We start from the raw sequence: 16,396 nt of genomic DNA on the forward strand, positions 1-16,396 counted from the left end.
GAGCCCGTGAAAAAACTCCTCTACCCGGCCCGGCCCGCCCCACGGGCCGGGCCCGGGCTTTCGGGTAAGCCCGAGCCCGTGCATTGCTCTAACCCAAGCAGCGAGAGTCAGATACGCTACCACTGAGCCATGCAAGCATTTGCTAGCAGGCAGCTGATAAATGCCCTAAAACTCGCCCTAGCGCGCAATCAACGCGATCCGGAGCCTCCGCCAGCATGGTGGCGCCATATAGTTAAGGCACCTGCAAACGCAGCGTGCCCGACACGTAAGTTGCTGATAGCCGTTGCACACTGCTTGTAACTGGACCTGATTAACTCAAGCAGGCTAGGTGACTATTTGTCTTCAGCCCATTTTGACGATTCCAATAAACGATCATCATCATCATCATCATGAACAATAACAACGTACCATGCGACGGGTCAAGGGATGTTAGATGTGTGCCACGTATTCTGGATACCTCTGCGGTACAAGTTATGGCGTCTCCTCGCAAAGTACGAACCGCTGCTGAGGAAGCCAATTGTAGAGCTACGTGCGCGGCTACAACCAGGCATCGTCGGGCTCAGCAGACTGCTGTGCAGAGAGCATTACAAGGCGCAGCTCGCCATCGACGCCGGGTAGAAAGTTCATATCGTTCTCGTCAAAACGAGGCTAAGAGACTTCGCCGCAAAGACCCTGGTGTGCGTGGTGACCAAATTGCAGCTACTCTTAGCCGCTCCACCAGCTTACGCTGTGACTGTGCTGCGTGTGCCGCGCAGGCCTGTGACTTATGTTCTTTTAATCACTTTTTTTTAATGTTTGCCTTCGTCAGGATGTTTCAGCTTTTATATGTGTTGCTCCTTCTAATTAAGTATCAGTTGTAGTCTAGCGCTGTGTCCTGTTGTTTCTCGTCCTCGTCTGTGTTCGTTGTTACCCACTTAAGACATTTTCATCGCCGTTGGCATATTGCACTACTGTGCAGTAACCTGGGTTAAGCACAGCTGTACTATGATTGTCTTTGAGAAAAAGAACTGATTTTCTGGATGCCTTCTTCACTTACGATGTGCTGACACTAGGCTTCTAGCCTTATGCCAATTATTCCACCCATTACCTAAAATCGAACTAGAAGACATTTCTGACAGACGTAAAACAAACAGCTTTAATATTCTCCCCTGCAGCTGTTCTCAGTCAAACTCGCAGGCAGATCTGTCATGCACCTTTTCCTGATAGCTGCAGATTTCGATCGTAGCCTTGAGATTGTCCTCCTCCTAGTAAAAAGCTTCACGCTCCAAATGCAAACGAAGAAAGCGTTGACGGCCGCCATTAGATGCAGCAGTCCAGTGTAGTCCCCATGGGTATCTCGGAAGTATCCTGTAGAGGTAAAGGTGACATTAAAAGGATGCACGACACCGAAGAACAAATTTTGCCCGAACATGCTAGAAAATTTGAGAATCATGCCAAGCGACAACACAGGGTAAAGCTCCGGATTTACGACGTACATTCGAAATATTTTCAAGCGTAGTAAGCGTGAAAAGCGCTCCTCGGTGTCGTAAACTTGGTTTTGAGCACCACGTTACTCAAAATACGCGTTGTTTTCCTCCACCCAAGCGGCACGGGGTTCGAGAAAACCCACATTTGCTTTCTTTTACGCGTGATGCAAGATTCATGCGTGAGAACCGGAAAACTCGTGCTAAGGAAAACCCCGCGTCATCGATAGCGCTTCTCTTCATCACGCGTGTATATCTCCTGATACATATTCCCAAGGGAGCCGTGCGACGTGGCCGTTACTCGCTTTTGATTTGCTGCTGTGACTTGCGCTTCCTTTCATTTTATTGCGATAACAATTATATGGACACTTTCACCGGATTTCTGCCGTCGGCGTCACCGTCGCCGTCGTCCGTCGTCGTCGCCGTGAGGTTCCATATAGATAAAATCTTCGCCGCGTGCCGTATGCCCGAGCGGAAGCGTGCGGGGACGCAAGCTGTCACGGAGAGCGAACGCACTCAATCTTCCACGCGCAAGCAAGGAAGCGGGAAGCGAGCGCCGGAGGGAGCGGGGGGGGGGGGGGGGGGCGCATTTCTACTCTGCCAACAACCGCGCTCGTCGCTCGCTCGCACCGTCTCTTATCTCCACACGGCTCTGACCTTTATGCGCCGTGCATTCGCCGCTCAGTTTCCGTTGAAGCGATAGACCGCACGTACCTTCGCCCGCTGCGACGTATATGCGCTTACTGCCAGCGTTTTGACAGTAGTTGTCTGCAGTCATTCAGTGTGATCTATTCATGTTTGTTTGTGCGCGCTCACACCACAGTTAGTAATAGTCGGGCCACATTTTCCAACGCACGCTACACATGCAATGCTGCCCGGGTCGGCAGTGCAGCGCTACAGGTGTGTCCCTTCGCACGCGCTGCCCACGGGAAGCGCTTTTTATAAACACCACCGTTTCACACGCGCCTTCTCGTGGTCATCCAGTCTCTCTTCATGTCGGTCTACTTACGCCGCAGCACACCTGCTTACTTAATCAGCTCATGTTTACTACAATTCATATTGCTACCAAAGCCGCTCACCTTACTTCGTATGACATTGCTGTGTTGCTATCGCATTCATTGCTTCGTCCTTAGGGCGAAACTTTGACATTTTATTTTGTTTCTTCTTTTCATGCGAAGGCATTCAAGGGTGGCGCTCGCTTCGGTATATAATTTTGGTGGGAAAACAGGGTTAGAGCTGTTGGAGCTATTGTGCGTCGTGTCTGCCTGCCTTTCCAGTGTGTACTGCGCGGCGTGCTCGCTTTGGATGGTAAAAACTGGCGAAGGAACAACGTGATAAGTGATTTGACATCGATTGACCTGCGTGGTGTGCCGCACCGTAAGTGCAAGAAAACCGAGTGCGACTGCCCGGAGTTCTCGCGCGACATTTCGCCGCTCACTAGGAACTCCCGTATTCCGGCCGGATGGTATTCTTTTACTGTGGGCGCTCGTCTACAATTCGCGGTCGCTTGGAATATCTAGGTAAGCCAATTATTTCCCACTAACTACGCCACGCGGTACGCTATTACACAAGCGCGTCCTACCGACGCGCTTGTGTAATGAAATCGGCTACTTTTGTAGACGATTTCATTCTTCACGATGCCATCCTGCTCCACGGTGCTCCTCGTCAGTTAATCACGGACTGCGGCCGCTGCTTCCTGTCTAAAGTAGTCGACAACATTCTTCGTTTCTGCTCGACCAATAACAAATTCACCACTGCGTACCATCCACAGAAAAATGGTCTTACCGAACGCCTCAACCGTACTCTCACAGATATGCTTGCAAGGTACGTGTCGGCGGACCACCGAGACTGGGACATAAACTTGCCTTTTTGAGACCTTCACCTACAACTCTTCTCATGTCGATACAGCTGGCTATTCACCTTTTTATCTACTGTTCGGCTACAGCCCACCATTCCCTATGGACACCACACTCCATCCTCACGCAGACACATCCTCTGCCTATGCACGTGATGCTCTTGCCTGTGCTGATATCGCCCGCCAGGTCGCCCGGGATCGCTTATCGGCTTCACAGGTCAATCAAAAACGTCTCTACGACCGCCGACACCGGGAGGTGAACTTCCCTCCAGAATCGCTCGTATTGCTGTGGTTCCCATCACGTCACGTTGGCCTATGCGAAAAACTCCTCTAACGTTGTGCTGGCCCTTACCGTGTCATACGCAAAGTCACTAATGTGACCTATGAGATCGCCCCGCTAAATCCTTAGTCAGCCTCTGCAAAAACACGAGTGACATAGTCCATGTCTTGCGCCTTAAATTGTAGCACTCTCAGGCTGAGCCCTAATTGCACCGGGACGGTGCTTCAGCTGTCGGCGAGTAATGTCATGAGCGTCGATCCTATGGTCGGTGCTTGGACAACGACGACGGTGTGAATATCGGGTGTGCACGCGCTCGCTTTACCATTGCTGCAGCGTTGTGCGCCTTCCCTTGTAAATATATCCAATGTATATAGAATCTCCCCGTAACAATATTATTTATGTTTTATATCTATTGAGCAACCAGGTACATCCTGCAGTTCTTCGACTAACGCACTATATGATTACGCGCACTTCAGAGGCGGTACCCCATAGAGAAATAAATTCAACAAGAGGGGACACTCGCCAAAAAACTGGCAACAGGAAACATGTCACCATACGTCACGCTATAGTATTTATGCCGAACATTAGGTGCCGTGAGCATCGAACAAAAGAAAGTGAAATTAAGTTAACAGACATTGATTTATTTTTTTAAACTCTTTGGCACGAAAACTAAAACGTTTTGCGTATAAATGAACTTAAACTTTGCGACTAAGTTTTCTTGCCTTACCTAGTGACAGGCCAATGACTCGCCAGATGCATGCGTCATCCGCCACGCACTCCCCCGAAGCCAGCGAGGACGGCTGCGCGCGTGTGCATGTGAGCGCTCGCGCGCGGCGACCCGTCTGTCCCCCCCCCCCCCTTTTTTTTTTTGTTTTACAATAACCTAGCTTATTGGACTCTCAGCGTATTCTTGCGTTCCTTCTGCACTGAGACAAGACACCACTGCACTATTGAACTACGGGAAGGTGAGAAATCTTGTTTCACAGTCTACGACGCAATTAGGCTTACCGCACGCGACCGAGACTTAAGAAGCAGTTAGCGAAAAACAGCTCGGCCATCCTGGCCCAGTTAATTTGAGTTAATGAATAGTGTTGAGACACGTTTCCGACGCTTCCTAGGGGATTATTGTAACTTATTTCGTTTTTTGAGGCACACTGGCCGCACAGGGCGCCGTGTCGCAGTTAGCGAGAACTAACTCGGCCGTGGTGCGTAGTCTAGTGCATCTTCCTAGGAGAAGTTTGTGCCGATTTCTCTGACGCAAGACATTACTGAAAAGTGTTTCGTTACTTTCTGGTATTTCTGGTAGTCGGGTATTTTCTACGCCATGTATGTAAAAGCGAATTGCTCTTGTTTGTAATGCCGCCCATTCACCGCTTTCGCACGTTTCGCCTCTACACACAGTATTCCTATGTCTAAATACCAAATGACACATGCTTCTAACATGCTGTTACGTGCTTGTTAATGTAACATGCTGGTAATTTACTTTTTTTCAGCTGGTGCCATCCAGTGGAGCTTCATACGGGAACTACTGCTTACCTAGGGTCACAACGCTGGATGAACGCACAAAGCACGGAACGAGCTTTTATATAGAGCAAAATAAATATTTGCACATTTCACAAAAGGTCTTGCGTCTACTTTGTGAAATTGCACGTGGCACAGATTCCATGGGACATGACGAGATCGTTCGCACTCATTTTTACCAAATAATAAACAGATTCCGCCCGAAGAGCAAGAAAAAAAAATCCGGGGGGGGGGGTGGAGGGGGGGGCGCAGACGGCGTGCTAGCTTGCGTTCAAAATGCGCGCACCCAGAATCGAAACCGGAAGTGATTTATGCTGACCGCTTGGCGCGCTGCAGTCAATTCGGCCGCTGGGCTTTATGGGAGTGTCCGCTCTTGTTGAATTCCTTTCTCTATGGGCACCCTCTCGTTTATTGGCCGCGTCATCCCCTTCTTCCACCTCCAGCTTGGGAGCAGCCCATTTAGTGACGTAAGCGGCGCCATTTGACAAAAAGAAGCTGTTTCAGCGCATACAGATTGTGATTGGGTATGTTTCTGGTGAAGCAACATCCACAAGAGCCATTTATCTGTCGCTTCGAAATATTGCTGCTTACGGGATAGAGCACCCTTTCGCGACAAAACATAAAAAAAACATCATGCTGGCGCAGATATCAATATATACTGCGTCTTTGTAAACTGAAGATAATTTGCTCTAGCAATAATTTAGCCCTTTTGTAGGCTGCGCGCCCTCTGAAAGCTGAGCGCTCGTTGCAGGTGTCATGCAAACTTAACTAAGTCACTAGAACGGCATTGCTGTATTACCATTATCCCGGTTTAGAATGTAACCATTAATTTTATTCGAATCTAACCCATCGTTGTGATGCACCGTTCACGACCCGTCTATCTGGGTGATAACGCTGACGGAGTGCCGCTGCAACCACTTAAGATGAGCTACAAAGAAAAAAAAAAGGGATGGGGGGGGGGGGGGGGGTTAACAGCGGTTGACATCGAGGAAAAAACAAGGCCTTCCGGGGCGCTATAGTTTACCATGTGGTTCCATGTTTTTTATGTTTCATGTTTCTTATTCGGTAAGACACAGAGGTTTCTCCAAAGGACCCCGTCTTCCTTTCTTTGATGTCAACCACCCTAACTTCCCCGACGCTACCCTACACTGCTATAGTGCTATCTTACTCTCAATAGAGCCCTTTACTTAAACTCTTCTTTACTTTAGTTTCCTTCTTTTTATACCTGCACTCTCTCAGTAATCGGACCAGATTTTTTTAGCAACGACTCGCTTCTGGTACCCGATTTAGGCGCGCTCAATTTGAACAAGCACACATCAGTTTAATTTATACCTTTTTTTTCGCTAGGCACGCATTAATTCTGCTCCGTACATATCTCTACGCTAACTTATATCGTCTTTGTTGTTCCAAGCTTCATTTTAACGCATTTTTTCTACGTGCGCTGGAACGCTTCAAGTTGTCCTATTTGTGAGAGGAAAGTGGTTCGATACTCAGATGCTGCGAACCCCAAATCGATCTGGAGAAAGCAGACCTTGTCCTGCAAAATAATTTCAATCGAAGCATCACGCTGTTTCAGCCATGCTTTCCGTGTACCGACCTATTTTAAATGTTTAAAATTTAATGCAGCTTACCGATCAGAAGAGGCCGGATGAGAAGAGATGCACCAGCGCAGAATGACAGCCCACCCATCATCATTGGCAGAGTGCTGATGCCGAAGTCCCTGACCATGGCGGGTGCCTGCAAACACATCCTCGACCCGCCTGCGGAGCCCAATAAAGCAGCGGCGGCGATCAATGGTGACAGTGTGCCAGCCCACACAAGCCACTCAAAGGCCAGTCCTTGCAATGCAAAGCCCAGCAGCATCACCGATTCCAGCGACAACGTCCGTGAATCGATGGCTAGTCCAACCACGGCTCTGAACGCAACGTCGGTAACGGAAAAAGCCTGCAGGACATACACTGAGTTCGAGGGATCCATGCCCTTGTCTCTGGCTAGGTCGGCTGGTATTATGCAAAATATGTTTGTTGTAAAGATAACAGTTGCAAAAGAGAGTCCGTGAATTAGAAATGTGAATGATAGGAACTGCCTCGCCGTAGAGCCACACTCTAAACGTCCTAAAAACTTCTTCCTTTCAAGCTCCTTCGCCGACTTTTTGCTTTGCAACTGAAAAGCAGTTGACTCTTTCTGCTGAGATTTGAAAGATGCCGTTGCCGAATGAACACAGCTTGAACACTGATCCTGTAGGCCAGAATTGTCCTGATGAAGTTTTGCTGTATTGGCGTCTTCGTCAGTTTGATGAATCAACACGCACATGGCATTTGTTTGGTCATTTACGGCTTCGTATTTTCCCTTTTGTGGCTCCCTTTTTGGCTTCGTAAGCCAAACAGGGCTCCTGAGGATGATGACAGACGGAATCGCATGTAGCATAACTGCACCGTAAAGGAGAAACGCTCCCCGGACACCGTATGTTGTTCGAAAGAACTCGACGAGAGGGGGAATGACGATAGTGTTGAGTCCACACGCCGTGTACACTAGGCTGCACGCTGTAGCCCTTCTCTTCTCAAAATGCTGGGCCAACAGGACATTCGCGGCGACGTACAAGCCGCATAGAGCACATCCTGCGATCAGATAAGTGACAATAAATGACAAGAGAAACATGGAATTGCTGAAATACAATTACCACCTACTGAATTGGAAATTTGAACGTTTGCCAGGAATGCTTGCCACCCCTCGCTGTAACCAGGTGAACTCAGTCAAAAGAAGTCAATGTGAAAAGATTCAAGTTTGTCAATTTACGTAAACGTAAGGATTACGCAATTTGATCAATTCCGGTGGTTAACTGAACAAGTTTTTTGCGCGAATGATTCAAGCCGCATAATCATTACAAAAAAGGTTAGGGCATTAGGACACCTTAAATGCTTTATGCGTTACATCACTGAACTGATATCATAAGAAGCCAACAAACAATGACACCAAGGACAACATAGGGGAAATTACTTGTCATTTACCTATTTAATTAAAGAAATGATAAATAAATGGAAATGAAAACGGATGAAAAAACAACTGTCCGCAGGTGGGGAACGAACCCACATCTTCGCATTATGCGTGCGATGCTCTCACCATTGAGCTACCGCGGAGCCGTTTTCCCATCCAGTTTCTTTCATTTCTTCCACTGTTTTCATTTCTGTTAATTTATCATTTCTTTAATTCAATTAGTAAAGTACAAGTAATTTCTCCTGTATTGTCCTTGGTGTCATTGTTTGTTGGCTTCTTATGATATGATTACTAAAAATCGGGCCCCTCGGTTCCCTTCTCGTTCATCACTGAACTGAGGCTTTCATGTTTATGTTCCGTTCCGGTTTCTTTCCTGAGGATTGTTTTTCCGGTGACCGCTTTTCATCCACTAACCTCTGTCATCGCCCGCTGCAAGACGCGTGTTTATCGGAATTTGCTCGAATGTTGTAGCTCGTTGTTTTGTTGTCTATATTGTCGCCGAACAAGTGTAATCAGATTGCATGCGCTACGCGCATAATGTTGCATACTCTAGAATGCACGCGAGCACCGGTAATTACGCTACCTTCTACGGTGCGTAATCAGACTTTCGAGAATCACTGACTGTACTCGCCGCTATCGTTGTTCTTAGAGTGTACTCTTTTTCTTTGCACAGGTTCACCAAATAAAGACTTAAATTAGTGATCCACCCTTACTACAACGTGTTATCGATCTGGTGGCAGCGCTTCAGCGTTTCAAGCTGGACACCCTTACAAAGCCATGAACCGAGCCCTAACAGCGAGGACGACGTCAACGGCGCCCCAGACCAAAGAGCTATAGCTTCAGGCTGGAAACCTTGCCCCCGCATAACGGACCGCCGGATCACAGACCCCCGATAAAAAAGGAAGGTCAAGGCCAAATCAGCAGCCACAATGACAGCCTCAATGTTCCCCTCAACGATCGTTCTGCAACAGCCTATGGAGCCACATATCTTCCGTGGCGCTTCGTCAGACGAACCTCAACCTGGCTCAAGATGTTCGAAAGGGTCCCTGCCTTGAACAATTGGAGCTGTGAGCCCCAGTGACGCCACGTATTCTTCACCCTGTAAGACGCCTCCGAGCACATCGTTCGGGAATCGGGAGTCCTCACTAATAACGTGGGATCACTTTTGTAGCTTTTTCCTGAGGACCTTCACACGCGTCACCAAAAGAGAATGGGCCATAATTCTGCTAGAAGTCCAAGTGCAGCTGCCTAGAGAACATTGCAGTCTGAACGGAAGAAATGACCCACCTTTTGCGCCGCGCCGACCAGGAGAAGCCCGAGGAAAATAAAGTCCGGTCTTCGCGTGGGTTTTCAAGCAAGTGCTCTTCGCCAGATTGATATATATATATATATATATATATATATATATGAGCAGCAGAACACCGCGCTTATCTTGGGTTTATTTACCAAGTATGTGGTCGACGGGTTACTCGACTCTATGCATGCTGCCATCCTCTCTGCTCAGCCTCTGGAAACGTCACCCTATGTTTTCCCTCGAAAGGCAGCCGAACTGCAGCAGAGCACTCGCCGTCGTATTGCTGTGGATATGCCGGAGGCTGGACCTTCACCGACCGCCACTACACGGCGCGGCTGCTTCTCTTGTGGTCGTATTGGCAACAATGCCAAGGATTGCCCTCAGTCGACTAAAACCCGGATCCATTATCAGGCCTGTCAATCCCCCATGTTACCGGCCTTTGTGGAAGGGATAGGCGACCTGCTGGCGCTTGTGGATACCGGTGCTGCGAGGACGGCGCTACGCCAACTCCATGCTCCTGACACCATCCGCCCATGGCCGCAACCCCCGCTCTATGGACTCGGAGGCAGCGCTATGCCAGTGGGCATGCTCGACATTCATGTCCGGACATCAGCCGGGACAAAATTTGTCCCAGCAGTTCCTGTTTTCGAGGACCTCCCTGCCGACTTGATTCTGGGGACGGACTTCTTGCTGTCCGACGACATTCGCATCACCATCGACCACGGTTGTGTTGAGCTCTGCCCTTCTACAACCCTGGCCCAAGACACCACGGCCACTTCTACGCCAGTCCCGACACCGACAGGTGAGCCTGCAAATTTGCCTACCTTGCTCTCGGTACTCGCTCGCCACGCTTTATTGTTGGCCAAAAGCACGGCCGACAACCCAGGCACTAATTTGTTGGTGCATCGTATACGTACGGGGGACCACTTGCCGATATGTGTGCCACTGAGGTGGTATGCGGAACGGGAGCGCACCGTGATCGCGGAACACGTGCGTGAAATGCTCGACGCGGGCATCATTCGGCCCTCTTCAAGCCCGTGGTCAGCGCCTGTCATGCTTGTACGGAAAAGGAATGGCTGTTTAAGATTTTGTGTAGATTACAGGCAGCTCAACAAGTGTACGACGCCCGACGCGTACCCACTACCTCGAATTGATGACGCTATTGATACGGTCCGTCATTCCAAGTTCTTTTCATCGCTTGATTTACGCGCGAGATACTGGCAGATCGACGTCGCATAAGAAGATAAGTGCAAGACTGCCTTTCGGACTCCTTCAGGCTTGTACGGGTTTAACCGCATGCCGTTTGGGTTGCGCACGGCTCCTAGTAACTTTCAGCTCCTAGTACCTTTCAACTGTGTGCTAGGGCCTCTTAAGAACAAGCTCCTGTCGTATACCTGGACGACATCTTGGTCGTTGGCGCAACGGAAGAACAACATCTGCCCAATTTGGACGAAGTACAACACAGACTCTATGAGGCGGGGTTTCGGTTGAACCGCGACAAGTGCCAGTTTGGTCTCTCCAAGATCTTATACCTGGGCCATACTATCTCTCAAAACGGCATACAGCCGCTCCAAGAGCGCATTGCTGCTTTGGCGAAATATCCTACGTCAACTTGCCTCAAACAAGTTCAGTCGTTTGTGGGTATGGCTTCATATTTGCGCAGATTTATTCCCACTTCGCATCGACTGCCGCTAGGAAGCTTGCTTTGAATGGGCGCCCCACAAGAAATCGTTTTTCTAACTTTGAAGCAGCAGTTAACTCACTGCCTCGTACTAAATCACTTCAATGACGACTGGACTACGGAGGTACACACAGATGCCAGCCAGATGGGCTTTGGAGCAGTACTAGCACAACGTGACCCTGATGGTATCGAACGTATTGTCGCATATGTGAGCCGCAAACTTTCAGATACAGAGCACAATTACCACTCCAATTAGCTTGAATGTCTAGCGGTGGTATGGAGTGTGGATGATAAATTTTGGCACTATCTTTTTGGCCGCAAGTTCACAGTCGTGACCGATAATGCTGCATTAACATGGATGTTCTCAAAGCAGCAGCTGAAGCATAAGTTTGCCCGATGGATTATCACGCTGCAAGAATATGATTTTGACGTGCGCCACCGTGCTGGGGGGTTAAACAACATCGCCGATGCCCTCTCACGGAACCCCCTTGACCGCGTGTCCCAAAACGAGGAGACTCGCATTTTCTTCTCACAACAAGGCTTCTCCAAAGCCCAACAGGAGGATAAAGACTTAGCTTCCATCATTGCCTCAATCGCTGCTACGGGAAAGAATTCCACGTATGTATTAAGCGATGACACGCTGTATCGGCGGCAGTGGCACAAGGATCACTCAGAAGAACGGCACCTCCTAGTGATCCCCAGTTGTTTTATATCTGAAATATTACGAGCCATTCATGACACTCCGAAAGGAGGGCACATCGTCCAGCGAGCCACGCTCCGGAAAATACAAGAACGCTTCTGGTGGCCGAAGATGGAAAGCAATGTCCGCTCCTACGTCGCCAGTTGTGAAGTGTGTCAGCAATATAAGCGACTGCCAGGATGCCAGCCTGGATTACTGACACCTATTTTTCCTACTGTTGGCATCGACTACATCGGACCTCTACCGATCACTACGCCGTGGACTATTTGTCGAAGTACGTCGAAGTGGCCGCTGTGTCATCTATCGCGTCCGGCCAACTAATCGATTTCTTGAAGCTACGATTTGAATGAAGACATGGCCTGCCAAAAAAATTTATATCAGACCGTGCCACGACATTCCGCAGTCGCGAACTAAGAAATTACCTTAGTACGGCAGGAGTGCAGCACCATTACACGTCCGCATTTCATCCCCAGGCAAATGGCCTTACGGAGCGAACTAACCAAAGCATCCAGGCACGACTCGCTCCGTATACGACAATAGGGAAAAAAGGAGACGCCGACTGGGACGTTCACCTTCAGTCAGCGGCTTACGCCGTTAACACAGCGCAACAGACGTCTACCGGGACAACGCCATATGAAACCGTCTACGGGAAGGTGCCCCAGCTGAAAGCGGTCCTTAGTCTAGGCACTCCAGTTACCATCGCCAGCTCCGCCGGCCGAGCGTCCGCCTTTAAAAAGATTAGAACAGCAGTGATGAGAAGGGCTTCACAAGCGCAAGAAACGCAGAAACGACACTATGACCGCTGACATCGACCTGCTCCGGTGTATAACGTCGGTGACGAGGTGTGGGTAGAAAGGGGAGTCAGCACACCAGGCCAGAAGTTACTACCGAGGTTTGACGGGTCCTTCAAGATTACTGAACGCACAGGAGAGAACACCTGGCGCGTGAGCACCGCAATTCCAGGTGCTAGCCTCGATAGGCGTAAAAGAAATAACTTCACCATGCACGTGTCACGCCTCAAGAAAAGGTTTCGGCGCTTGAACTGAACTGCCAATTTTAAAATGAACTGTCGATCTTTTTTTTAGGTCCGCAGCGTGGCCGAGTGTGAAGACAAAGATGCGCACTGGGGCTGGAGCGCTCGGACTGCGAGCGAGGAAGAGGAGGCACAGAAGTAAACGGAGCGTTCTGCTGGCGGAAGGCCGATTGTCTGTCTGCTTCTCTTCATTACAATGTATATATATATATATATATATATATATATATATACACATATATATATATATATAGATATGAAACCAAGGAACGCTGACCGCAAGCTAGGCCGAAACTCAATCCCTTGGCACCAACCACTTGCGGTGCCACCTTCACAGCGGTCCTTCGGGAGTAGTTTCAAGGATGTCCTCTTCGACGCAGCTTTAAGTGGCCTTAATTACTGACATCATCCAAGATGAGACCCAGCATTTCATAGGAATCTCTATACGGCAGTAGCCTCAGGCAGGCGCGATGAGCTACGCCGCTCCCACTGACTATCATGTTCCTCTTCCGCGCCAAGGCCTCACGGCGCCACAACTCCATCGCCAGACAACGCCGCCAGCCCGCCCTCCTGTCCCACGCGTGAGCAGGATTAGCTCAGCACTCTTCAGCACTACAAGGGCTCCTTCTCGTCGCCATCAAAGATTTTCGAAGCATGTGTTGCAAGCATGGCACAATAACTGAATAATGCGCTAGCCAACTCATTCAAGAGGCCATACCAAGTTTCGTTGCGAGACTGAGAAGTCATCAAGCAACAAGTTGAAATGATGCGCGACGAAATCACCCAGTCATCCCAGAGTCCGTGGGCGTCATCCGTAGATTTAGTGGAGAAGGATATGGCGCTCTGCGTACAGACGTCGATTATGGCGGCCAGAATAAAATCGCAAAGAAGGGTCTGTATCCCATGACGGACAACCCATTGGACCGGCTCTGTAACGCTAAGCATTTTTCGTCGATGTATCTCAAGATCGGCACTGAGAAATAAAAGTTCACGAGAGGCATCGTGATGAAACCGCATTCATCACACCAGATGGCCTCTTTATGTTCCAGGTCAAGCCATGTGGGCTCGGCACCGCATATGTAACGTTCCAGCGCGTGATTGGCATGGCGTTCCCAGGAATGGAGTGGCAGACCTGTCTTGACTACTTGGATGACCTTTTCGTCTTCGCCGGGAATTTCAACGATGACCTTAGGTCGCTTGGGACCGTACTAGAGGCCGTCAAGTCAGCCGGACTCACCCTGAAGCTGGAAAAGTACTGATTCGCGTCCGAAGAGCACCTGTTCCTGGACCACGTCATCAGCAAATCTGAAGCCCTTCCTGATCAGTAGGAGAGATCTGCCATCGCTAAATTTCCGTACCCGGCCAACTAGAAAGTAGTATGCAAATTTCTTGGTCTGTGCACCTAAGACTTTTGCCGCATCGCGTAGTCACTGACTCATCCTTCGAAATCAGAGATCGAATTGAAGTGGGAAGTGCCATATGCAGCAGCATTTCAAGAGCTCAAACAACGTCTGTATTCAGCACTACTACTTGCAAACTTTGACGAAGATTTGGATTCTTAATTCCAGACCAACGCAAGTAGCCTAGGCCTCACCGCCACGCCCGTTAAGAGAGAAGACGGTCTTGAAAGGATCAGTTTACCCTAGCCGGTTGCTATTAAAATGAATGGCAACCATTGGGCTACTGTCGATGTAGCAATTTGAGATTAGTTGAAACTAGGCCAATTTTTGAAATATGCCTAGTTTTAAATGTTGTCCATTGAGTTACTGTGGCGTATAGCGGCGAGGTTTAACATATTTCCGAAAGGGAAATATCCAACATTTCCAGGTATGACTCTGTTTTTGTTTTGGTCATATCGAGAAACGCTACAGAAAAGCAACGAAGTTTTGAATAAATAAAATTATCTCTTAGAGTGAGGCATATCAGTAAGCATTGCACTGATTGTACGCCAGATAAAGTTTGGAAGCATAAAAGCCCCGAATAGGTACAATAGGCAAGCCGTTGTCGAAAACAGGTATTCTACGGCACCGTCCGCGAACTCGTAATGTATACCGTGAACAACACCGAAAGAAATAGCGATGAAGAGAAGATCTTCAGCCAGGTAACACAAGCCGGCCCCAATTCCTGCCAGTGAAGAGCACGTTAGCAGGACCGCCCGACACGAAAAACGCTCGCACAGGTCACCGGCTATGGGGCCTGCATAAAAAATAAACAGTACATTTTAGATTCACACAAATTAAATTTAATTACAAAGGATTCATGTAAACTGCCTCATACCGTTTCCATTTCTCCAGCAAGTCCGCATGCATGAAAACAATGTAGTCCATCGGCACGCGTACGTTACGCTCTGCTGCCATACGGGACATCAAAGGAGTTAGAATGTGGTTCCTCGTTGACAAGGGCAACCAACTTGTTCATTTATTTCGCGGGTGTTGCGTGCCAGGATCACGATCTTAGTATGAACTTAAGCACGCCGTAGTTGAAGACTCCGGCTTGTTTTGACCGTCTGGGGCTAATGCAACTTTTACATGTTACACAAGCGGTTTCGCATGTCGCCTCCATAGGAATGCGGTCACCGCGGCCGCAATACACTCCGCGCCTTCGAGCTCCGCAGGGAAACACTATAGCCAGAATACTATACCTCGGCGGGTGTGCCGTCTATTTGATATCGAACTAATAATCTAAAATAATATTTTCCACCTGGAGGTAAGCTAAATAACTCACATCGACAACGACAAAGATGAAATGAACCATAAGAGCTCAATGCGTTACCACATATATAGCAGCTTGTGAATGTTGTAGATGGCATTAAACTCTAAATGGTAAATAAAGAGATCACTAAACTACAAGGTGAAGTTACTGCCATAGTAGCTTTGCGTGCGACAAGAAATTTTGCAATTCACTTATTTATGGCGAATAACATGAAAGCCTATGAAGTTTACACCGGCGATAACGTACCTGCTAATGCCATCAGCGCGCCCGCCAGCGACACCGCCCACGAAGCGTCTTCTCTGCTGACCATGAAAGTCTCGACGATGCCGTAGAAGAAGATTCCTGAGACGCGGGGTGTTGCTAAAGCGAGGAAGAGTACCCAACAACAGGAAAATGCAGTGATCCAGCTCCATCGCGAATCGGCTCCATAAAGTGGGCCATCCTTCAGAGCACGCGCACCCGTCATGACTATCTCCCTAACCGGACAGACTACCGTGAAAGCGGAATAAAAGAAGTCTCCAGCCTCGGCGCTGTTCTACCACTCCAGCAAGGGAGTGAGGAAGGGGTTTAGTTGCCCGGTGTCCACTTGCACGTAAAGGCGTTCGTGAAACACCACTGAGTGTCGTTGTTTTTCACGACCTTTGTCCTTCAGCAGGGATCACCCGACTCTGTCAACGTTCTTTCTTGGCTCGTGCGGAAGTTCGAGAGCCTGCGTCTATTGCAAGGTCTCCGGTTTTATCTTTTTGCCTTTTTTTGACAGCGCTTCTTTAGGGTACAGAAAGTCAAGAAGTGTTCGAAGTGAGCGCTCAGGTCAAATCGACGGCGACAAAGCAGCCGACGATAAGGCATCGGTACACAAGCGT

The 16,396-nt window shown here is 48.9% G+C and overlaps 1 protein-coding gene across 1 annotated transcript; it reads right to left on the reverse strand.

The window, feature by feature from the left end:
• Positions 1-1,135: 1,135 nt before the first annotated feature.
• LOC119454374 (monocarboxylate transporter 3-like) lies at positions 1,136-16,179 on the reverse strand. The gene is made up of 4 exons (XM_037716328.2): positions 15,780-16,179; positions 14,874-15,017; positions 6,751-7,737; positions 1,136-1,347 (listed from the first exon to the last, which is right to left on the reverse strand). The coding sequence occupies exons 1-4, from the start codon at positions 15,997-15,999 to the stop codon at positions 1,136-1,138; spliced, it is 1,563 nt and encodes a 520-aa protein (XP_037572256.2). The 5' UTR covers positions 16,000-16,179.
• Positions 16,180-16,396: the final 217 nt, after the last annotated feature.

The sequence above is a fragment of the Dermacentor silvarum genome, chromosome 5, assembly GCF_013339745.2.
Source record: "Dermacentor silvarum isolate Dsil-2018 chromosome 5, BIME_Dsil_1.4, whole genome shotgun sequence".
Lineage (NCBI taxonomy): Eukaryota > Metazoa > Arthropoda > Arachnida > Ixodida > Ixodidae > Dermacentor > Dermacentor silvarum.